The sequence below is a fragment of the Geotrypetes seraphini genome, chromosome 5 (assembly GCF_902459505.1).
Source record: "Geotrypetes seraphini chromosome 5, aGeoSer1.1, whole genome shotgun sequence".
In the NCBI taxonomy this organism is placed as follows: Eukaryota; Metazoa; Chordata; class Amphibia; order Gymnophiona; family Dermophiidae; genus Geotrypetes; species Geotrypetes seraphini.
This window is the reverse complement of record NC_047088.1, coordinates 265,867,078-265,892,412: the sequence shown is the minus strand read 5'-3', so window position 1 is coordinate 265,892,412 and position 25,335 is coordinate 265,867,078. Positions and strand designations below refer to the sequence as shown.

The following is a 25,335-nucleotide window of genomic DNA, read 5'->3' as shown; positions in this document are numbered from 1 at the left end:
TGGTCAGACCCTTATGATCATTCTAGGCAAGGGTAACTAAGGAGTGTGAGCTGACCACCACTAGTGTTCACAGCTATTAAGCGTTGGGGGTGTTGGCCAACGGAGTGGATTAAGTTGACATCAGAACTTAACTGTCCAAGGGTTGCAGCAAAATATAAGACTGACTTAGGCATCCCATTGATGCAGTTACCCTGGCTTAGGGTTACCAGATGTTCGGATTTTCCCGGTACTTTGTTTTGAAAAGCTTCCTCAAAATCGCTTCTGGCAGGAAGGCATCCTGACGAGAGCCGGCAGCAGGGGGGTGGGGCTGGATGGAAATGGGAGGGTCAAATCTGGTAACCCTACCCTGGCTGCTTAAGTGCCAAATAGCAACACCTGCTCATTTTCAGCCACCAGAACTGGTCGCCCTGGAACGCTCTTCCTAGTCCTTTGTCTTAATGGAAGAGGCTTGTTCCGTCCCTTCCCGCATGGACATAGCAACAGAGGCTTGGAACGCAAAGAGAGAAGCTATTGGAGCCCTAGAATGAGGCTTGCAATGCACTGAGCGCAGCGACGCCTTTTGACGTCAGCGCGAGGCTGGCGCTACCGGAAGTGCAGTCAGTGTAGCGGCGGGATTGTTGTGAGAGCAGAGGCAGCGCCGAAGGACCGTGAGGAGCCGGCCAGGCTATGCATGGGTTATTAGCGGGGCTCCTGCAGGAGGAGCCGGGGGACGGCGCCCTGCCTCTCCCCGCCGGCCTGCAGGATCTGACGGTGAGTACGACTACTGACCGCGTCGGGCCCGAACCGCGGACTTTCCTGATCACCCTCCCGGCTGCTCGCGCTCCTTCCCGATATGGGGCACTAGGAAAGGCCGCGGCTTCCGGGCGGACACAAGGCCGGAGCGCAGGAGCGACCTCCAGACTGAGGTCAGTCTTCTCCCCGGATCTGTCTCGTCTTCTCTCTGGCTCTGTGGATGATATTGCAGTCTCAAGCATTCTCGAAACGTCCATCCGATCCCACTGCGCGATCTCTAGCGTTTGAGCCATTTACGGGCTCTTTGGTTTTGTTTCTCATCGTCCATCGTCCACTAAACAAAGGTTAATTTCTAGATTGAGAGGCATTAAATAGATTTAGCGTCCTTAACTTTCTGTGCCACTGAATGCACAGGATACCGATGTTTTCTGTCCCCGCAAACCATCTGATCCCATCCGCACAAGCCTCAAATACTTCTATACTGAACTTATTTTATTAAAGTATAAAAAGAGACAGTATTCTGCACAATTGTCACTTTAAAAACACAAATAATACAGAGCAAGGATCAACAAAGCCCCTGTCTCCCCACCCCTCCCTTTCACAAATATCCTGGCCACTCTTGAGAAAACTGATTAAGCCAAATTACTAGAGAATGCTACACAGAATGCCACCGTAACACATGACAGCTGGAAGCTAAAGAAGCAAGGCATGGGCTCTGTGGTTCCCAGTTATGTCTAATACCAGATGACATAATGTAAACAGCGTGAGAAAGCGAATGAATGAAATGCAGTTGTTAAGGCACTTCCCCCGTCCTAAGGAAGATACGAAACGCGTTGGTGCTGCGTAGTGTAACAGCGACATTGCACTAACAAAGCTAAGTTATCTAGGGGATAAGAAATATTCAGTATATTACTTGGAAAATGAATCAGAAAGAATGATAAATTATTGAAATGACTGAGAAAACATGGAAGAGATAAAAATTCAATTAATTGAGATTTTGGAAACGACTTTAAAGATATTAGCATATTTATTTATTTATTTATTAAAGAGCACAGAAACAGTATGAAAAATTAGAATTAGAAACTGTGAAGAATATAACACCAGCTCTAGCAGGATAAATACTTGAAATCTGATCAATTCTAATCACAAAATAGAAAATAATTTTTTTCCCTATTTTTTTGTTGCCTGGTCATTTTATTCTTCACATCACATTGATCTCAGGCTCTGGTTTCTGTTTCCATCTTTTTACTCTAAACTCACTTGCCAGGGTCTCCTGACCATTTGACATGTCTTTCTCCATGCTCACCATTCATCTTCCATCTCTGTGTATGTTATTTCCCCCATGTTCAGCAAGCATCTCCCTTTTCTGTCTCCTATGCTTCCCTTTCTAGTATTTTTCCTGTGCCCCTCTCCCTGCCTTCATCATCAACATTATTCTGTGTCCCTATACCATCCGTGCCCAGTGTCAGTCCTCTATGTCCCTATGCCCCCCTCCCAAGTCCAACATCTCTTCTGCGTTCCTTTTCTCCCTCATGTCTAGCCATCTTCTGTGTCCATATACCCTCCTATGTCTGGCATTGCCCCACTGACTCTATCCATATACCACCCCCATAAAGCGTTCCCTTTTGTGTCCCTGTACTCCCATCCATTCTACCAACATTCCCCCAAGGATCCAGCACCTCTCTCCGTTCCCTCTAGCCCCTCCTCCCATGAGTCCAACATCTCCCTATTTTCCCTATAGCTCCAGTTCTGAGCTGCAGATCTCACTTGCTGCTTTTGTGCTTTGAGGCATCAGTCTGCAGCTAATCTGATCTATCTCCTTGATGGGTAGTGATCGCTTGACTTGAGCAGACTCTCTCAATAATCCCTCCTTATGTTTTTCTTTCCACAGTTTCTATCAGGGCACCAAGAGCTGAGTGAGAGAGTATGCAAACGTCTGTACTATGGCTGGGAGGAAGACTGCAACTTAGACAATCTCTCCAGCCCTGTCGCAGGTGAGTGTATTCATCCACTAAAGTAGGGAGAGAGGTCTGGTATTCACATATGTGGTGCTAGGCACTTTGCCATGGGATTTTCAAGTCCTTGAGCTGTTTGTTAGCGTATTTGGGTTCCTTTTCAGACATTGCTGTGGAGTTGCTTCAAAGGAGTGCACCAAGTCCTATCCGCAGACTGCAGAAGAAGTATGCCTCCCACGTATCTCGGTATGTGTGTGTGTATCACTTCTGGCAAACCCTTTAGTGCTTTGCACAGGAGGAGTTCATAAAGGTACAGCAGTCATTATTTTGCATGAGTCAGTATAGTGATAAACAATGGATGTATAGAGGTGGTGGCCAGCTCTGCTGTGAAGAATAGAGTTTTGATGGTGCCTGTGTTTCTGTTCATACTGAAAGGTCTACCCCTCCCTGTGGTTTCTGCCACTCTGATGCTTTGTGAGGGGTCTCCTGTTTCCCTTGTGGTGGTGCCTGCATTTCTGTACATAGTTCAAGGTCTCTCCTCCCCCCTCCCTTTCTCTCATGGTGCCTGTGTTTCTGTCCTTTCAGAGAAGCCTGTATTTCTCCTTGCTCCATGATGTTGGCACTGGTTTATATTGAGCGACTCCGGCACCGGAATCCTGAGTACCTGCAGCAGATCTCCTCGTCTGACCTCTTTTTGATCTCCATGGTGAGCAGACAAGGGGCTAAGTGGTAACACAACTGGGACAGACAAAAAGAGCATTTGTTTTTCCTGTGGAACAAAGGGGTCAAAATATGGGGCCCATCCAGGCTGCCTTGCAGTGATTTTCAACTTAAATTTCCATGTAGAGAACCCAGCACCCCTTCCTCCATATCCCTCACCCAGCTTAATATAGCAATAGGATTGGGTTCAAAGGCTGTAACTGCTGTCCCATGCAAGTTACCTCAATGCTTCATTTCCATCCTCCTGCCATCTGGATTCCTGAACTGTGGGTAGGACTTGATGTTTGCAAAAGAGAGAAGAGAGTGGGCAGAAGAGGGGCTGGATTAAAGAGCAAAGCGACTGCTCTCCAGGTTCACCTCCTCCCTTTTTCCCTGCAGGCTGCTTGGGTCTGGAGCAAAACCAGCCCTCTTGCTGTGGAGTCTGAACCACATTTCAAGCCCTGTGTGAGAGTGAGGGGTAAAGTTTGGAATAAGCCTGGAGGATTTTTATTTTAATCTTTGCATGTTTTCTATGGAAATGTACTCCTCAGAAAAAGCAGCTGTACTGTTTGTAGATGCTTTTTTTCCCCCTAGCAACAAATTACCCTATTAAAGTTATGTATTAATCTTATGTCCGATGTTCCTAGTAAAGTCTAAGGACTAAAGTAGAAAAAGAAACCAGTGAACAGACCGATTGTGAAGGAGAAGAATTCCCAGGAGCTACTGCTTGGCTCAGTGCTAGTGCTGTGCACTGCCTTGTACCATCTCGTACACTGGTCCTTTTGTTCCCTGGGTTGGTAGAGCTGAGGATACTACAGAACCAGCAAATGGGTGACAGATTCTCAGACGCATTGCTGGGGGGATGGGGAAGGAGAAGAGTACTGGAAAATTGAGCTAAAAAGGAAATAAAAAATATTCCTGGATTCTGATGCTGAAGCTTGTTCCTTATCTCTTTTCACTGCTTTGCCTCTTGTCTTCTCCCTCCCTGCTTGAGCTGCTTCATTCCCTGCTCATATGCCACTTCATGCCCTCCTGTGCCGCCTTGTTCTCTCACCCTTGCCAATGTTTTTTCTCTCTGTCCTACCTCACTCCTGATGTGTAATCTTTTCTGCTCTTTATCATTGGTATGTTCTCTCTTTCCATGTACTGTCTTCTGCTGTGTGATCCCTACTTTGCTTGAATTGATTGCAGATGGTTGCCAGTAAGTACTTGTATGATGAAGGCGAAGAGGAGGAGGTGTTTAATGACGAATGGGGAGCAGCAGGGAAGCTGGATGTACAGACTGTGAATATTCTGGAGATGAACTTCCTCCGTGCCATTGTAAGCCACTACTAAGTTACTTATGGAGTTAGAATGTGGGATTAGATCCTTCGTTTTGCTAGTGATTCCCTGTGATCTCCTTTTCCCCCCCTATCCAATGGGGTACAGGCCTATGTAATAAAGCGAGTGCAGTTAAAGCTAAATGAGACCTTATTGGGAGTTAATGCGGATTTCATAGGATGCTTTAACCATGTGCATTGGGAGTCTGGGTTAGTTGTGCATGTACACAGAGCTTTGTCAGTTTTGATGGTTCCATAAATTGTGCTTTCAAGCAATAGTTTTTCACTGGTGCAGTGGAAGGGTAGCTCTCACCATATCATGGAAATTTGTTGTGTGGGTAGCCTGGTAAGAGGAAGCTGCAGGAACCTTCTGTTGTTAGAGAGAGCTGCTCTCTTGCCATCTCGTCTACCCCCTTTGCTGCTATTTAGCTATTGCTAAAGATGTTAATGAGCTAGTAAGTGCCTTCTGTCTGACAAATCCCAGCATGCTGCCCTGGTGCAGTCACCCCACTTGAGCTTTCTGGTGCTAGATCATATGGAAGCTTTCAGAGAGATGGCTGCAAGACTTGTAAGATCACCTGGCTAAAAGGAGGACCAGCAAGAGGGAATGACTTGCTCAAGGTCACACAACATCAGCGAATCTTCCATTGTTATCAACTTTTGGAACTCTGGATGCCCCTCCGAATTTTGTATACGATAGGATATTGATCCTGATACAGCATGAGACCAAAAGTTATGGGTTGTTATTGGATTCCTCTTTGACTTTTCGGGGTCACATTGCTTCAGTAGTTAGGACAATATTCTTTAAGGTCCGCTTGATATTGAAATTGGGTGAATTGCTGTTTTCGGACAACAAGTCATGCAATGTTTTGTGTTACCTCATTTGGATTATTGCAACGCTCTGTTTTGTTGTGGACGTCCAAAAAAAGTCGTTGGGCTTTGCCAGTGGTGCAGAACGCGGCAGCTACGGTGATGGCGTACTTCTCGTCGTGACATGTAACTCCATTGTTGGCCAAGTTGCGTTGGCTGACAGTGTCTTAGAGAATTCTGTTTAAGGTCATGCATGTAACCCTGGCCACGACAGTGGCTACTCTAATTGTACCCTATGTACCTTCCCACTCCTAAGCAGCTGATGGAAATGCCTTGCTTACAATATGTTACTAAGACTGCTATTCGCTCTCGTGTATTTAGCGCAGTGGGTCCACTTTTGTGTAATGCCCTGCCAGATAATGCTCATCAGATCTCTTCCTTTTTAACTTTTTGTAAGTGTTTGAAGGCCTACTATTTTCAGGAGGCCTTTGGTAAGTTGTGATGCCAGCAAGTTTATTATTTTTGCATCAGAAGTTTGTTGAATTTACGATAACTTTAGGGAATTAGATTGTTTGTCTAATTATGCTTATCTGTGTACTCTGTAAGTAACACGCATAGATTTTTGTGATATGTGGGATATAAATGTTTTAAATAAGAACATAAGCAGTGCCTCTGCCGGGTCAGACCACAGGTCCATCCCGGCCGGCAGTCCGCCCCCGCGGCGGCCCAACAGGTCATGACCTGCCTGAATCACCAGAAGGGGCCCCCTTTGCCCCCTAGGTTTGTCATCGAAGTCCTATCTTCCCCTCAAAGTCATAACCCTCCGGCCTTGCACCTGCACGACCTGGTGAGCTGTCTATACTTATGCAACACCCCAGCACCTCCCTCAGTACCCCACGATCTCCTTTTCCCTCAGGAATCCGTCCAATCCCTGCTTGAATCCCTGTACTGTACTCTGCCGGATCACTTCCTCCGGGAGCGCATTCCATGTGCCCACGACCCTTTGGGTGAAGAAAAACTTTCTTGCATTTGATTTGAACCTATCTCCCTTCAGTTTCTCTGAGTGCCCCCTCGTACCTGTCATCCCTTTTAGTCTGAAGAACCTGTCCCTGTCCACCCTCTCTATGCCCCTAAGTATTTTGAAGGTCTCTATCATATCCCCCCTGAGCCTCCTCTTTTCTAGAGAGAAGAGCCCCAGTTTATCCAGCCTCTCGGCATATGGGCAGTTTTCCAGCCCTTTTACCAGTTTCGTTGCTTTCCTTTGGACTCTCTCAAGTACCGCCATGTCCTTCTTGAGGTGCGGCGACCAATATTGAACGCAGTATTCCAGATGTGGGCGCACCATCGCTCGATACAGCGGCATGATGACTTCCCGCGTCCTGGTTGTTATGCCCCTCTTAATGATGCCCAGCATCCTGTTGGCTTTCTTCGAGGCTGCTGCACACTGTGCGGATGGTTTCATTGATGGATCCACTAGCACACCCAAGTCTCTCTCAAGTCCGGTGTCTCCCAGCAATCCCCCCCCCCCATTTTATACTCGAACAACGGGTTCTTTTTCCCTATGTGCATGACCTTGCATTTATCTACGTTAAAGCGCATTTGCCATTTGTTTGCCCAGTCCTCCAGCTTATCGAGGTCCCTTTGCAGTTCCTCACACTCCTCCCTGGTCCTAACTCTGGCGCAGAGTTTGGTATCGTCTGCAAATTTTATAACCTCACACTTTGCCTCCGTTTCCAGGTCATTGATAAATATGTTGAAGAGTAAATAATCTTTCAATTACTGTACCTGAATGAGAACATTCATGTTTGGAGTTTTCAGCCTGGGTTTGAGGGTTTTTGTGACAGGACTGCATAGCCTCATGTTTTTTTAACCATGTGTCCTCCTTCTACCCCTAGGACTGGAGCTTGTATACAGATCCAAAGGAGTTCATGGAAGTTCTCAGTTGGGTGGAAGGACGGTAGGTGCCAGGACCCTAGTGGGGAGGGCTGGGAGCTTGTGGTCTTAGATTCATTGTGAACAGGTTGCTTAGAGCAGTCCCTGACGTGCTTGACTTTGCTTCCCATAAAAGGAGCAATAACCTAACTTGACTCATTTTTCATCCATCTTAGATACTATGCACAGTTTCATAATATCTATTTTTAAAAAAACAACAGTTCTGATAATGTCATGGGTTTACTTATCAAAATTTCCACATGCAAATGGTTGAATTTGTTTGCAAAGGTGAAAATGTGTATATTTAGCCAGGTTATGCTCGGTTTTTGAGCATCCTCTGTTTCATAATTGGCTTCTCTTGTGTGTGTTTGATATTACCATTAAATGCATTATTGAAAGTTATCCCATTTTTTTAATCCAATTACTATTAAATACATATAAAAGAAAAAAGTACAAAAGTCATTTCACAAAACAATATCCAAACACCAAATTTTCTAAAGTCCACATCATGGAAAGATTACAAGAGAGCAATAAAAGAATTTTAAAAGGTTATCTCATTTTTGCCTACTCATTTTCCAGAAAATGTTTCATAAACATCCCTGCCTGTGAGGAGGGAGGGATCAGAAAACAGTGTAGACAAGTAGATGATCAGTAAAGATTAAATTATTATATGTAATTGTCTTGAGTTGTCCTCTGGTTGATGCTAGAGCACAGAATAAGCCCAGATTTCTTTAAACCTTTCAGCTGTAATAAAACAGGGGGTCCTGTTTCTTCTGGACTCCACAGACTGGGAGTTTTTTGCTGTTGTATTTGGTACTACTGCAAGGACTAGAGGGTAGGAAGGCTGCATTATTGAACTTGGGCACCTATGAAGAGTTGTGTGATTGATTCTTCTTCCTCTTGTCAGGGTGGCAGAGCAGCAGGGCAGAAGGAGAGGTTGGTTCACCTACACTGACTTGTGTGTGCTGCTGGAGCAATGTCTGTGGCATCAGGCCGCCTGCCAGTTCTATCAGCATGTGACCAAGGTAAGGCTCCTCAGCCCCTAAAGCACAGGTGTCAAATACAAGGCCCGCCTGGCCATTTTATGCGGCCTGCAGTGCTATGCGGTGTTTTCATTGCCATCCCCGGGTGTTTTATCTTCTGGCCGGCTCTCTCCTCGTTTCTGCCGCAAGCAGTGGCTCCTCATCTGAAACCATTCCCTCTGATGTTGCAACGTTGGAGAGAAGGCTTCCGGTTCACGCACAGGACACATTAGCCACCACCTGTGGCTTTGTGCACACACTGCAGCAGTGAGGAGGAGAGAGCTGGCCAGAAGATGAAAAATAAATGGAAAAATGATGTTACAATTAATACTATTATGGGGGCGGGCTCTGGGGTGGAGACTGGGCGGGGTCTGGCCCGTGACTTAGCCTGTGTTTTAGATTTGAGGGGGGGGGCAGCAAAGGATAAGGATATGACCTTGAAGTGAGTGGGAAAGAGAAGGGATGAGGGAATGACATCATTTAAACCAATGAATATTCTACTTCTGTTAAGAGGTAGGGCTGCTGATCTTAGGTTGTCATAAATGCTAAATACTTAATAACACCACAACCTGTTACTATACCTTAAAATTACTTAAGCCAGAATGCCTTTTAAAAAGTAGGGAAAACTCAGTGTAATGTGCAGCATAACAGAATTAACTGTATATTACTCTCAGCTGCTTATAAAAGACAAATGTTGGGACCCAACAGCTCCAACTTGTCAACAAATGCAACGCATCAAAGTTCTCAGATTGTAACTATTACTTGTGGTGTGTAAATGTGCCCAAAAATCCAGTCACGCACAGTGCAGCGCTCAACTTATAGTTGTGTGGCAGCCATGAAATCAGAAACATGGTGCACCATCGAAGAACAATTTGCAGTAGTGTGCTTTCGTTGAGCAGAGGGAGTCAAACTTTACCTTCTGACATTGGGGAAGAACAAGTGTAACTGATGAGGGTCGTTCTGGTCACCCATCAACAACATGCACAGAAGAGCACGTTGATAGGGCGGATGCCTTAATTAGAGAAGACGGCAAATTTGGATATCAGCTATGGCTCTGCATGTGCCATAATACGTGATGATTTGGTAGACAGGAAAGTCTGCATATGATGGGTTCCCAAATAATAATAATTTATTTTTGTATACCGCCATACCCAGGCGGTTCACAACAAATAGATGAGTTACATACAGTGCAGTTGAAAAAGAAGAACATAACAAGTCAATCGAAGGGTCAAACTAGTTTACATTGACAATTTAAGTAAGAAAGGACTAATACAGAGCATATACGGTATTTACCGTAAAAGAGTACAATTGAATTTGTGAGAAGGGGGAGCAAAGCATATTGTATGAGAGGAGGGGGAAAAAGTAACGAAAGGTGGGCCGTGTTGAGGGTGGGGAGAGAAGAGAGTTCGATCTGTTTTCTAAAGAGGAGAGGGGGAGCGTTAAGGCGGAAGAGGGGAGCATTAAGGATGTAGAGGCTGAGACCTAGTTCCTGAGATGATATGAAGAAGATCCGAGTATTCTGGAGAGACACCCAGAGAGCAAAAGACAAAGCATGATGAAGTAAAGGAAGTGGTGCTCACCTGGCTTCGGGAGCAGCCGAAAAACTTCTCTGCACAAATGCAGAAGCTAGTTGAACGATACAGCAAATGTGTCGTCTTGCATGGGGACTATGTGGAAAAGTGATATGTTCAGTTACTTCTATTAAAGCCGTTAAATGTATTTTGCCTTTTCTTTTTGATTTACCCTCCCTCGTGTGTATATATGTATATGTATATGTATGCATGTATATATCCAGAATACTGCAAATATTTTGGATTTGGGTGCTTTGTTTTTTTTTAATTTCTTTATTCATTTTATAACTTACATCAAGTGTACAGTAAATATCATAAACAATTATAGTACAACATCATTTGAAAATCTATAATATCTTACAACAAGAAGATTTAACCCCCACCCCCTCCCAAATTCATATACAACTAAAATATACCACATGAAAATAATATCTTATGTCAGTCATATATATATATTAATATTGGAAAACCAAGAATCCCCCCACCCCAAATCCACATGTGTATTAAAATTGGGAAAAGTGTAAATTATTCATTATAATAATTTAATAATGGTCCCCACACATCCTTAAATTTATTATAATAACCTTTTTGAACTGCCAACGCTCATTCCATTTTATACACATGACAAACTGAATTCCACCAGAAACAATAATTCAGTCTTTTACAATCCTTCCAATTATATGTTATTTGTTGGATGGCAACTCCTGTCAATATCATCAAAAGCTTGTTATTATTAGCAGATATTTGACATTTAGTTCTCATAGACATGCCAAATAAAATTGTGTCATATGACAATGCTACATGATTTTCTAACAAGCAATTTATTTGATCTCAAATAGACTGCCAAAAAGCCTTAATGATTTTTTTTTTTTTTTTTTTGCTCCAAATATCTCTATGTCCAGTCTTTGGTTTCTTATTTAAATAGCCAGATAATAATGTATACCACTGTGTGGCCTGGTGTCCCAGAAAGTCTGCCTGAAAGCATAAGAAATCTAAACTAAATTGATTATTAAGAGATTTCCATTCAGGGAACCCTGCCTGAATAGCCTGCTTTGTTTTTTATCAAGGCCAAATTTGTGTTGCAACTGTGAAAAATCCAGCAGTTTGCCATTAGATATAACATCATTTAAGGTTTGTATACGTGCTATATTCCAATCCTTCCAGACAATCTTAAAACCGCCTATTTGGATCCTGGGGTTTAGCCATATATTTTGATATGTAGATTTTTGAATTGGAAGAGGTGTTAAATTATTAATATATCGTAAAGTTTTCCATGTGTCCATTAATATTCTATTGTTTTTCCGTATTCTAGGCATATTAATACTGAGAAGATGACGAAGTCTAATGGGAAACATGAGCTGCCATTCTAACCATAACCAATCTGGTAGCTTTTCCATGAGTTCTGGGAGGACCCAATACATACCTTGACGCATAATATAGGATTGATGGTACCTATAAAAATTTTGAAAATTTACCCCACCCTCCACAATTGGCTTTTGTAAGGTCACTAAGGCAATTCTTGCTCTTTTACCCAGCCAAATAAACTTAGTCAACATACTATTTAACTTTTTATAAAAAGACCCCTGAAAAAAAACTGGAATCATACCCATTTGGTAACAAACAACAGGAACAGTTTGGACTCTTCCCCACCAAGACAGATGCAACGGATTCCATTGTTCACATAACTCTGTTACTTTTTGTAATAAAGTTTTTCATTCACTTTCATTGTCTCTTCAAATGTATTTTTTATCCAAATTCCTAAATATTTTATTCCTTCTTCCTTCCAAATAAAAGGAAATTAATCGAATAAACCTTTTGTACAATGTACATTTAAAGGAAGAACTTCTGTGGTTTTTTTTAAATGCTGTGTTTTCGGTGTGAATATTACCTAATGGTGAGGCATGTTCAGAAGAACCCCACTATTCCATTACTGCTCACATTAAAGGTCTTAAATTGCCCCACCCTGGTGAACACCGACTGCATATGTCTAAACTCTCTTTTTTTTTCTCTCTCTCTCTGCAGTTGGCATGCATCCTGGGTGTGATATATCTGTCCGGTGTGGCTTCCCTCTTTGCTTCTGTTGCTGTTTTGCACCAGGCAATGTGTCTGAAGAATGCATCAAATGGAGGGTCTCAGATAAGCACTTTGGCCTTCATCCCACGATCTGGTGAACTTCCGTTGCATGGAGTGTCACAGCTGAGTTCTGAGATGTCCTTGAGTTCTTCCGCTGGCCTAGTACCTGAGTTTCCCAACTCTTCCACTCCTGTTTCCCCCTGCTATGGGGAAATGGATCCAGGGGAGAGACGCTCAAGTCTCACTGTCACAGCACTCTATCTCTGGGACTCTGTTCTCACAGCTCTGAGCTACACTGAAGAGGCAGTCCTTCAAGTCCCCCAACCCTGCTCCAACTGTATGAACCGCCTGAAGGACTTTGCTTTTGCCCAATCCTATCAGAAATCCAATTGCACGAACAGTGGCATCCCGTACTTTACGGCATCTGTGAACACTGCTTGCAGCGGCCATAGCAAGTCAAAGATGGACATGGCAAGTAACTGGAGTCCCTTCTCAGACCTGGCATTTGTTTCTTCTCTAAAGGGAAAGTATTGGACATGCCTGTGTTCCTTAAGACCAAACATGGATTTTGAAAGGTTGAAAACCTTTATTGTTCCTGGTTAGTAAACTCTGTGACTCCCTATGTACTGTATGTGTGCTTGTATATGTGAACATACCCATGCAGGTGTGCCTGAAAAGTCCCTTGAGTTTAGGACTGAAATCCAAAGACCCCAAGGTTGCTAGTTCTACTGGTTGTATACTGGGTAGTGGCAGGTATTTGTGGAACTTACACAGAGGCATGTACCTAATTGTACAACCAAATATTGTGTGGTTAGGTATAGCTGTGTTTGACACCCCAACTAGTGTTTTATGGTGGCTGTGATAGATATGCATATTTGCATATAGTGGACTTACACTCGTATTTTTTACCTATTTAGCTAGGCACACATTGCTGACGTACCAAGCTATGCATGCACTCACACAGCTTTGTGCTTCTACACATACTTTTAAGAACACGCACCTATGCAAACACATTTGTTTGGATATGCTTGCTTGAGGGACTCTTTGTTTTGGCCTGATGATTCTCCAAAGGAACCTAAGTAGAAAGATCTAGAGAGGAAGTCCAGCACAGATAATTCCAAAGCCATCAATGGAATAGTTCTGAGATTTTGTCAAAGTGGCTTTTTCATCTGGATAAAGTGTAGTTCATGATTCAGATTATTCTGCTGGCCTGTTCTTCTTTTGCTGAGCTGGGAGATTTGACTGAATGCAGGTGGTGATCAGCTATGGCATTTGGTGATTTTTCTTTTGAAACGCTAACGGCTGCTGGGCCCTAAATACCTGGAGCTAATATCAATTGGGCGGGTCTGACATCTGCATAACTGCTGGCTCTTCCCGAGTACTGCTCCTTGTACCGCCTCTGAAGTTCCCACTTTTGGGGGGAGGCCTGTTAGAGCCAATATTGGTGGTTGGGTGGGTCCAGCTGATTTTAAGTGAGCATGCTTTCTCAGATCCTTAGTCTCCTGGAGCATGGAGATATGTACAGATCTTCCAATTCTACATTTTCCTTAAAATAAAATACTTTTCCAAACATTACTGTACTGGTCTCTAGTCATTGTTTCTTCCCATGTTTACTTAGTTTTTAGAATTTTTCTTTTCCTTTCTCAGTTCTCTTAGAGTGCCCTTTTCCACCCTTTCTCTTTTAACAGTGCCTTTTTCTCCATGGATGGTGAAGAGTACCACTCTTGTATATCTGGGATAGAACCGAATTGAGATTAATTTGGAGGTGTATAAAATATTGACTGGAGTGGAAAGGGTAGATGTGAATCACTTGTTTACTCTTTCCAAAAATACTAGGACTAGGGGATATGCAATGAAGCTACTAAGTAGTAGATTTAAATCAAACTAGAGAAAATATTTGCTCACACAATGTGTCATTAAACTTTGGAATTTGTTGTCAAAGAATGTGGTGAAATCAGTTAGTTTAGCAGGGTTTTAAAAAGGTTTGGATAATTTTCTAAAAGTCCATAAGCAATTAAGATAGACGAGGAAATCCACTGCTTATTGCTAAGATAAGTAGCATAACATCTGTTTTACTCTTTGGGATCTTGCCAAGTACTTGTGACCTAAGTTGGCCACTTTTGGAAACAGGATACTGGGCTTGATGGACATTTGATTTGTCCCAGTATAGTCACTTTTATGTTCTTATGTTAACTGACTACCTGCAACTGTTCCAGGAGGAAGAGAATTGGCTATCCAGGTATAAACAATGCTTTGTAATAACTCTCGCTTGGTTACAAATAGATGACTTGTATGGTGTTTAGGGAGTGTGCGTGTGTGCACCTATCGCAGGTTTAAGAAGCTTCTGGATTTCTTTTGTCACATCAGGAAATATTTGGACTCTGTCCCAAAAATTCTTTGTGTCTATTTTTAAAGTATAACTTCAGAATCCAATTCGTAGCAGGGCAACTGTTACTAATAAGGTAGCTGGCCTAGCTACCTTGAAGTCTCCAGGATCGTGGTTAAGTCCATTTGTTCGCCCTCTACCTGAGGTTGTTCCTCTAAGGTTTTTGTAGGAAGATAATAAATTTTTGAAAAGGGAGGAAAATTATCTTCTGGAACATTGAGTACTTCCATGAAATATTTCTTTAAGACTGCTTTAGTAGAAAGTAAGGGTACCTTTGGAAAGTTCAATATTCTAAGATTATTTATTCGATTGTTATTTTCCAATATTTCCATCTTTCTTCTTAAGGTGAGATTATCTCTAATAAGAGTCATTTGCACTTCCTTTACATCCAATATCTCTTTCTCAACTTTTTCTACGTTAGTTTTTACTGCTGTTATGTCCTGTTTAAATCTATTTAATTCCTCCCTTTGTTCACACAGTTTATTTTCTAAATCTTTTATTTGCAGTGACAAAGTCTGTCCAAGCGCGATTACTAAATCCCATAAAGAGTCTAGGGTAACATTGGTAGGTTTAGGCAATGAAAATATACTTGCAGTCATTAATCCAGCTTGTACTGTTCCCGGCGTCTTTTCCCCATGTAGGTCTTGTCTTTCATGATCCCTCGTTGTCTTAACCAGGGGAATGTTCTCCAGTGCTTCTCTCGATTCAGCCTCCTGGGATATAGAGTCTGTCTCTTCGGACTGACTGCTATCCCGCGACAAGCTTGCACTCTCTGGTTGAGGGGGTGGAGTTCTGGCGTCAGGGCTCAGTGTTGATTCCAGCCCAAGGAGACTCGCGGCTGCCTCATTCTTGGCCCGCGGCTCCAGCGGGCGATTCCCTAACTGTGTTGGCTCCTGAAAACGCCTTAGGAATTCATCCAAAGTCGCTTGTGGGGGGGGGTCTCCGAGCGCATTGAGGCTCCAGATGTGCTTTTCCCCCTCCGCTTCGGCATCGGGTTAGAAACATAGAATATGACGGCAGAAAAGGGCCGACAGCCCAACAAGTCTGCCCAATCATGATCCCTTCCACCCTAGAGAAACTATCCTCTATCATACCTCTGTAGCGACCCCACATGTTTGTCCCATCGTCTCTTGAAGTCGAGCGTGCTACTAGCCTCGACTACCTGACGTGGCAGACCATTCCATCTATCAATCACCCTTTCGGTAAAGAAGTATTTCCTGGTGTCCCCCTGAAATCTTCCTCCCCTAAGTTTTAGCGGATGTCCTCTTGTCACCGTGGGACCCGTAAGAGTAAAGATTTTCCTCCTCCTCCTCGATGTGGCCCGTTTCTATCATGTCCCCCCTTTCTCTGCGCTCCTCGAGCGAGTATAAGCGCAGACTGCTCAGACGATCTTCATATGAAAGATCTTTAAGCCCTGAGACCGTCCTTGTGGCCATTCTCTGAACTGACTCAATTCTCTTCACATCCTTTTGGTAATGTGGCCTCCAAAACAGGACGCAGTACTCCAGGTGCGGTCTCACCATGGATCTGGATAATGGCATTATAACTTCGGGCTCTCGGCTGATAAAGCTTCTTCTGATGCAGCCAAGCATTTGTCTAGTCTTTGCTGAGGCTTTCTCCACCTGATTTGCAGCCTTCATGTCTTCACGGATGATTACTCCCAAGTCCCTTTCTACTTCAGTTTTTGTTACGTTTTCTCCATTTAGGGTGTATGTAGTGCAAGGATTCCCGCTGTCAAGATGTATCACCTTACATTTTTTGGCATTAAAGTTTAGTTGCCAAGTACTGGACCATTGTTCTAGCAAAAGTAGGTCTTGTTCCATAGTGTTTTGCGTGGTTGCGCTGTTTGGTTCTATTGCCCTGCCCACAATATTGCCAAGAAGGAAAGGTAACTGACGAATTCTGTGAGCATCTCTCCCACACTCAGCTTGTCACGGCCATCTTGAATCCCAAGGTATCTGCTCCACTGATTTCTGATTGAAAATGAAAACTTACATTTAAAGAACAATATTTCTGAACTTCTGTGTATGAATGTCAAACATTTCATTTTTGTAAATAGTCATTTGCTATTATATTCATGTAAATTATTTGCTTTTATTATTAGTTTTGGGTTGTTAATGAACTCAGACTTGCTAAGTTAGGGAGTTTGATACCAACAGCCTACTTCCAGAATGTTGTTAGTAGAAGGCTCGACTACTGTAGAAAGAGATTAGCTTCCTTACCTAGTTAATATCTTTTCTAGTAGATAGGTGTGTCATTCTGGATGAGCGGGTAATATCCCATTGCTTGGGAGCCATGCAGAAGGAATCCACTTAAGATTTTGAATGAATCCTTTCTCCACTAGAGGGCTCAGCTGCCCCCCCCCCCCACCCCTCAGTTTATCCCAAAGCAGGTGATAGCCCCATAGAGGAAGACGTGAAAGAGGGATACGGGGAAACTCACCGGACAACAACTCCATTCTGCCTCTGAAAACATCATAAACAGATTAAACATTGTCATTTTAATCTAATTAGCAACATATATGTGGCACAATTATAAGCCCCAAAATGTTATAGCAATAGTATAGGCTGTAGAGTAGACCCTGAAGGCCTAACCAGCATGTAAATGTCCATGTGGATCAGAACTTTCTGATAAGAGATAGTAGGCAGGTGTAGGACACAAAAGAATGGGCAGGGCTCCAGAATGACACACCTTTAGCACCTATCTACTAGAAAAGATATTAGCAAGGTAAGAACCTAATCTCTCTTTCTAGTGCAATAGGGGTGTCATTCTGGATGAACAGGATGTACAAAAGCAGTCCCAGAAATCTAGGGTGGGAACACTATGCCATTACGTAAAGCAGTGTTTCTCAACCTGCGGTACGCATACCCTAAGGCAGTGTTTCTCAACCTGCGGTACGGGCCACTTGTTGGGGGTACGTAGCCTGGCCACCAATTCCTGCTAAATCAGTGTCTGCCGCCGCAGCCCAGGATCTCCCGCTCCTGCCTTCTCGCTGAAGCCACTTCCGATCTCTCTTCGCTGTGCTGCTTTGCCCCCGAAGCTTACACAGTGTGATACACTCCCCTTTGGTCTTCAGCCTTCGGCAGCGCTCCTTGCAGTGGATGGTGCTGCACATAAGTGGCTGACCCAGAAGCCTTCTGTCCGACGTCAGAGTTGACATCGGAGGCCAGGCACGTACAGTGTGTGGGTAGCTGCTTGCACCATCCATTACAGGGAGTGTTGCTGAGGGCTGAGGCCCGAAGGGATAGAGGAGATGCATAAGGGTGTAGGGGGGGCAGCCGATCAGCACAGGAAATGATTTTCTTACAACCAAAGGTGAAGGGAATGGGAGAGACATGTCAGGCTCTGATGGGGAGAAGGGGAAGAGATGCTGGGCTATAAGGCCCCCTGGAGCTATTTTAAGCTAGGTGTGGGAGGAGGGGGAAATGCTGCACCAGAAGTGATGAGAGAGAGGAAGAAATGATGGGCCCAGAAATTGGGGGGAGGGGGTAGAGATGATGGGAGGGAGGGACAGAATACTTGCTTGTAATGATCCACTTTGTACCACAGAAAGGCGGTTTATCAAATCCATGCTCTTTTGCCCTTAGCTTAGACATCAATCTGTTTTCAGCAAATGCCTTCAACTACGACGTGGGAGGAAGAGCTATAGGGAGTTTTGATATATAGCATGTGATGGCAGCTAAAGACCAGGGTGGCTCATTGAGAGTATACTTATGGTAATGTGGGTCCCCAGGCACTAAAGTTCATGGGCCCCTAACACTTATCAGATGTAGATGGAAGCTAGGGAAGAGTAGGTGTGCCCCCCCCCCCTCCCCCAGGCACTGCTCTGTGGCCCATCCACTTGGGTTAGATAGATGTATCAATTCTTACCCAGTTTTACATGTTTGCCCCAAAAACTTCACTTTACTAGAAGGCCATAGTAGGTCTTTTCCACTTTGATTCTTACAAGATCAGTAGTTAAAAGATGTACAGAGGAGTAGGTGCTGGCTGAAAGGGCTTGAACCGCAAGGTATTGGTGGAATAGAAATCACTAATGTAATATAATTACAGTGTTTCCCTGAAAATAAGCCCTACCCCCAAAAATAAGTCCTAGTTGTAGGCAGCCACGTTTCCCCCCGCCGCGCATCCTTCCCTCCCAACTGAACCCCGCCAACCGCAACCATAAATACCTTCCAGCAGAGCAGTGTCAGGTCAGCAGCACTCTAAACAGGCTGCATCGCGGCCTTCTCCCTGGGGAAGTCCCTCTGCCGCATCACTGATGATGTCATCAGTAACGCAGCACACCGAAGGCTCCAACGAGAAGGCTGTGAAGCAGCCTGTTTAGAGTGCTGCTGGCTTGACGCTGCTCTGCCAGAAGGTATTTATGGTCGGTAGGGTTCAGTTGGGAGGGAAGGATGGAGGGGCAGCGGCAGGTGCTCAAGGGTTCTGCTGCAGGAGGGATAAAAAGATGCTGCAGAGGGAAGGCACAAGGGAATGGGTGAGAGTGGAGGAAAGATGTTGCACATTGGGGAGAGAAAGGAAGGAGGAATCATTGGGGGTGAAAGAGAGGAAGGGGGAGATGATCATGTACATGAAAAAGCCCTACCCGAAAATAAGCCCTAGTGCCTTTTTTGGGCCCCAAATGAATAGGAGAGTGTCATATTTTGGGGGAAACACGGTAGCACCCTATTCAGGGTTCTAGAGGCCCACTGCAGATTACCCTAGAACAGGGCTAGGCAATTCCAGTCCTTGAGAGCCGGAGCCAGGTCAGGTTTTCAGGATAGCCACAATAAATATGCATGAGATAGATTTGTATCTCAAGGAGGCTATACATGTAAATCCATCTCATACATATTCATTGTGGATATCCTGAAAACCTGCTCTGGCTCTCGAGGACCGGAATTGCCTACCCCTGCCCTAGAACCTCCTTGGCAGGGCAGTCCAGTCCTCCTCTTGCTTTGGGCAAGTTATCCCCGTGTTCATTCAGCCCAGATCAAATTCAAAGACAAGGTCCTGCAACTGAGGTAAAGAATTTCATTCCCAGGACACTAAACATCTGTTTTACTTCTTTTCATGTGCTCTTTTTCTTCTTTCATCCTTTCTCCTTGATTTGATTATTTAGTTAGTTTTTTAGCCCAGGAGCCCAGAACAGGTTACAAGGATACCTATACAGAAGTTTTCAGGCTCAATAACACACTTTACAGGAACCATAATGGGCTACAGGATCTGTATACATATTACAGAAAATTGAGATGGGTTTCAAACTTTCAATAACACATGCTATGGGGAAATTGAGAACACACTTGCTTTAGACTAGAGAATCAAGAGTCTCAGACTAGTGTCTACATGGCTGTAGTACATAAGAGCAGAGCAATGGCTATCAGATTCAGGTGCCCTGAATTACAATACACAGGGCCTGGTCAGTTAAAGTTTGAGACTAGGAGGACAGTATAGGTTGTTGATTTCCCTGATGGCAGGAGGGAGTTGGTTCCATAGTTTTAATCATATTAAAGTTTTTAAAGTATACTTAAAATAATTAACAAATCAACAAAACTTTTAAAATGGAAATGATTGATACAGGAAACATCACAAGGTTGGTGTTATAGCTGGGGTCCCCAAAGTCCCTCCTTGAGGGCCGCAATCCAGTCAGGTTTTCAGGATTTCCCCAATGAATATGCATTGAAAGCAATGCATGCACATAGATCTCATGCATATTCATTGGGGAAATCCTGAAAACCTGACTGGATTCGGCCTTCAAGGAGGGACTTTGGGGACCCCTGTGTTATAGTATTTAAGCTGAAATAAACATCAGGGGTGACCAACCTTTTGGCTTCCCTGGGCCGCATTGGAAGAAAAAATTTGTCTGGGGGCCACACAAACACTAACGCTATCTGATGAGCAAAAAAAAAACGTCGAGCAGGTCTCAAATTTGCAATCACTAATATAGAAGATGTATGTATCTAATAATAAATCTTCAAAAAAGCAGTAATACCCTGACTAAGTGATCCTCCACGTGCGCCGCTGACAGCGGAAGCCTGGTTCTCCCATTCACTTTTATTACAGCTACGGTAAGCCTCATCAGAGCGGGGGTCTCCAGCCAAGTTTATGTTTTCTTTTTTCTCCGTGCTCACCATTCATCTTTTGTCTCTCTACCTTCCCTTCCACTGCCATATCTAACTTTTCTTTCCCATTGTCTACCATCTCTCGCTCCCTGCCTTGTGCCCTGTGTCTAATTTCTCTATCCCCCTCCATTCATCATCTCTCCCTTCCTCCCCTCCATTATTTGGAATTTTATCCACTCCCCTCACCATTCATGTCTCCCTCCCTTCCTCTCACCCTCCCCTCTCCCTGTGCCACCAACTTTCCTCCCTTTTACCTCTCTGTGCCACCAGCTTTCCTTCCCCTTTGCCACCAACTTTCCTTCTCACCCTCCCCTCCCCCATGCCACCATAGAAACATGATGGCAGATAAAGGCCAAATGGCCCAACTAGTCTGCCCATCCGCAGTAACCATTATATCTTTCTCTCACTGAGAGATCCCGCATACCTATCCCAGGCCTTCTTGAATTCAGACATAGTCTCTGTCTCCACCACCTCTTCTGGGAGACTGTTACATGCATCTACCACCCTTTCTGTAAAAAAAGTATTTCCTTAGATTACTCTGAAGCCTATCACCTCTTAATTTCATCCTATACCCTCTTATTGTAGAGTTTCCTTTCAAATAAGACTTTCCTTCCTCTTACTGCTTCCCTCTTCCTGTGCCACCAGCTTTCCTTCCTGACATTCCTTTCATCTCTTCCCTTCCCACGGGCCACCAACCTTTCTTCCTCTCCTCCAAGATTTGCTTCTTTGGGTTGTGTTATCAGCAGTGATATTCACATGCTGCCTGCCACTAATCCGGAAGTCTCTCCTCAGTCGTGGACTTGTGGGCCTCCTAAAACAGCAACAGACTGTTCGGCCTGCCCACCAGGGCTTCCCTCTGCCATGTCTTCAGTGACATGGCAGACAAAAGGCCCCAACGGGCAGGCCAGGAGCAGCCTGTTCACCACCACTGTTGCTTTAGGAGAGGAGACTCAGGAATCGGTGAGTCTGATTTTTTTAAGTTAATGAATCTATTCAATTCAGCAAAGTGAATCGGTGGATCAGGCAGCACTAATTTCAAGCTGGGCCGCACAAAACACCTTGCTGGGCTGCAGGTTGGTGGATACCCCTGTAGTAGATATTTGGCTTAGACATTTAAGATGGGCTACAAATCATAATAGTTGAATACAATATATTAAATGTACCAGGAGTAGAATTTCAATTTCCTGGGCTCTTTCGTAAGCAAAAAAACTAGCAGGGAAAAAATACTCTGCAGAATATCACTGGGTCGCTCTTGAATGAAGGCTCTCAACAAAGTTTTCAAAGGCAAGGAAATAACATGCCAAACGAAGATCAGACTTGTCCACACACTCATTTTCTCAGTGGTTAGTTAAGGATGTGAAAGCTGAATACTACAGAAAGAAGATTGACCATAGTCTGTTATTGAGGAAGCTACTGCTTGCCCTGAATTGGTAGCATGGGTTTTGGCCAGGTATTAGTGACCTGGATTGGCCACCATGAGAACGGGCTACTGGGCTTGATAGACCATTGGTCTGACCCAGGAAGGCTACTCTTATGTTTTTATGACTCATTTGAGCTTTGGCACTGGAGAAGGATTTTATGCGTGCCATGAACTGCCAGATAAACTAACAAATTGATTCTGGAAGAGATCAAACTGGCTATGCCACTAGGAGCCCAAATGATGACGTTACGACTGTCTTATTTTGGTTCATACTGTCAGAAGAGAAAGCTCATTGGAGAAGGACATCATGTTTGGGAAGATTGAAGGAACCAGGCAAAATGAGAAATCCATGTAAGCCATTCTGAGCTCCTCCTGAGAGAATAGTATAGAAAATTGAATGAATAAATGAAAGGAAAAAAAGGGTGAAAACAACGATGGGGATGACACTGGAGGACTTTACCAGACTAGCACAAAACCGATCTCTTTTTAGATCTGTAGTTTATCGAGGGGCTAGGACTAAAACATGAGTCCAACCACGAGTAGGCTGGAACCCTCCACTTTTGCACACACACACACACACCCCTTCCAGCTGGCCACACTATTGGTGTAATGGGCTCTACAGAATCTCAAGCAATACCATCTTAAGAAATCTAGACTCTGTTAGTTGTCTAGTGCAAAGCTGGCAGGGTGCCCCAGCACTTTAAATCACTGTAATTGGCACCGTTTACTTTTCAGGAGCAAGCAGTACTAATTGGCAGGCACTCGTACTGCTGCTGGTGTCTCCTATCTTCATTGACTGGGAGTGAACTCTAGATTTCGGGGATCCCACCACAGTCAGCTGAGATATTTATAATTTTGGTGGGGTATTGGGGTGATGGAAGGAAGAGGAAATGGGGTACTTTCTCCCCCCCCAAAAAAAAGTTTAAATTCAGGCTTTGCCACTGCAATAGAATTTATAAACTATCAGTTATTCAAGTGGTAAGTCCCTTCTATTTGTCCCCTTCTCCTCTTTTGCTGATTCCAGACTCCGTCTTTTCTGTCTTACTGCCTAGAACAAATGGCCTGAATCCCTACAGCAGGCTCCATCTCTGGCAGTGTTCAAGTTAAAAGCCTCACCTCTTTGAGACTGCTTTCAACTCCTAACTTTCCTCCTTGGGCTCTGTATCCCCAACCCTGTCATGTCTGTTTGTCCAAGTTAGATTGTAAGCTCTTCCAAGCAGGGACTACCTAATGTCAACATGTATAGCGCTGCATATGTCCCTCAGCACTATAGAAGTGTTAAATAGTAGTAGTAGTCAAATGGCACTTTGTGTTGACCATATTTTGTGCACTTTATTTTAAACAATCTGCTGCCACTTGTGCCATGCTGTTTAGATAAATAAACAAAAAGGAGCAAAAACCTCTAAACCAGCCAGAGGAGAGTGATTAAAGAGAATATGACACCCATACAAAGTAATCACTCAATAATGTGTAAATAAATACTTGTAACCATACAGCTTGTTCATAGAGTTGTGGAGCTCAGAGAAATGGAGCTGATAGTGTTGGGATTCGTCCCTGTTATCACCTCCATTTCTCTGAGCTCCACAACTCTATGAACATATGGTTACAAGTATTTATTTACACATTATTGAGTGATTACTTTGTATGGTTGTCATGCTGTTTAGATAAGCAGAAAGCAGTTCCTTTTCATTTACACACAGCCCTGGGCAGTAATGCTTGTATGTTTATGTGGGTGGGATCCTGCTCGCTTATGTACTTTAAGGGCCAGATGCACAGAGCACTGGCAACCTAGTGGAAAACAGCAGGTTGGGAGTGAATTTGTTTTTCGTGGTGGTGCTCACCACAAATAGTATGCAAATTAAATGCATTATATTTGTGCTGGGAATCACAGTGAAAAGGGGAGCAATTGTGCCTGGCATCTGTGCACAAGAGCTGAGCATTAGACAAGCCCTCTTTAGTGCAGGCAGTGACGTACCAAGGGGGTCTACCCTAGGTTCAGTCCAAAAAAGGGTGCTCTGAGTGAGTGGCGCCCTCATGATCTGACTCTAGAAACTTCTTCCAGCAATGGCAGCATTCAGAATTTGCTGCTTTGCCGGCGTCGGGCTGTCCTGTGGCCATGTCCTTCTTTTGCAGAAACAGGAAATTGGTAGGACATGGCAGAAAGGAAAGCCCGATGACGGCAAGAGCCGTGAATTCTGAATGCTGTGCTGCTGAGTGGGGGGGTGACAAAGAGAGAGAGGGGGGGAGAGAAATGTTGCACCTGATCGGGGAGAGGGAGGGAGAAGGAAGAGAGATGCCACATGGGGAGGGGAGAGAAGGGAAGGAGACTGAGATGCCAGATCACTGGGGAAGAAGGGAAAGGAAGGAAAGGAGATGCCAGAGTATGAAGGGAGATATGGAGAAGAGAGATCCCAGGGCATGGGGGAAAGGAAGAAGATGGCAGATCATGGGGGTCAGGTGGGGAGGAAGAAGAGAGAGATGCCAGAGCATGGGGGAGTGAGTGGAGACAAAGAGAGAAAGGGTGGACACTGGATGGAATGGAGAACAAAGAGAAGTTGAGGAAGCAGAAACCAGAGATGACAAAAGGTAGAAAAAATAGATGTTTTGTTGCTTGCATGAAAGTAGTATTGTAGTTGTGTTGATAAATATTTATAAATAGAAAATGGAAATAAGGTAATCTTTTTATTGAACTAATTTTAGTAACTTTTGGAGACCAACATCTCCTTCCTCAGGCGTACCAAGAAGGTGGGGGAGGGAGGTCACATAGCCTAGGCCAGACATGGGTAACTCCGGTCCTCGAGGGTCAGAATACAATCGGGTTTTCAGGATTTCACCAATGAATATGCATGAGATCTATTTGCATGCACTGCTTTCAATGCATATTCGTTGGGGCAATCCTGAAAACCCGACTGGATTGTGGCCCTCAAGAAGGGACTTTGAGACCCCTGGCCTAGGCCAGACATGGGCAACTCTGGTCCTCCCGGAATCCAATTGAGTTTTCAGGATCTCCGCCATGAATATGTGCACTGCCTCTTTGAGATGCAAATCTATCTCATGCATATTTATTGTGGAGATCCAGAAAAGCTGACCTGGCTCTGGCTCTGGAGGACTGGAATTGCCTAGCGCTGCCCTAGGTGCAGGTGCCACATAGCCTAGGCCAGGGGTCTCAAAGTCCCTCCTCAAGAGCTGGAATCCAGTCGGGTTTTCAGGATTTCCCCAGTGAATATGCCGACTGGATTCCGTCCCTCCAGGACCGAAGTTGCCCATGTCAGCAAGAGCAGCTGCAGCCATTGTAGGGGGGGGGGGACTCCGTGC

The 25,335-nt window shown here is 44.3% G+C and overlaps 1 protein-coding gene across 2 annotated transcripts; it reads left to right on the top strand.

Annotated features, from left to right (window-relative positions):
* Positions 1 to 385: 385 nt before the first annotated feature.
* On the top strand, positions 386 to 13,688 carry CNPPD1 (cyclin Pas1/PHO80 domain containing 1). 2 transcript variants are annotated; one of them, XM_033946308.1, is made up of 8 exons: positions 391 to 750; positions 2,624 to 2,726; positions 2,852 to 2,933; positions 3,273 to 3,393; positions 4,578 to 4,706; positions 7,411 to 7,472; positions 8,355 to 8,472; positions 12,063 to 13,688. In XM_033946308.1, exons 1-8 carry the CDS (start codon positions 667 to 669, stop codon positions 12,714 to 12,716), a joined length of 1,353 nt encoding a protein of 450 aa, XP_033802199.1. In that variant the 5' UTR covers positions 391 to 666; the 3' UTR covers positions 12,717 to 13,688. The 2 variants fall into 2 exon arrangements, with proteins under 2 accessions (XP_033802200.1, XP_033802199.1); XM_033946309.1 differs by lacking the exon at positions 2,852 to 2,933 and having other exon boundaries at positions 386 to 750.
* The last annotated feature ends 11,647 nt before the right edge of the window (positions 13,689 to 25,335 follow it).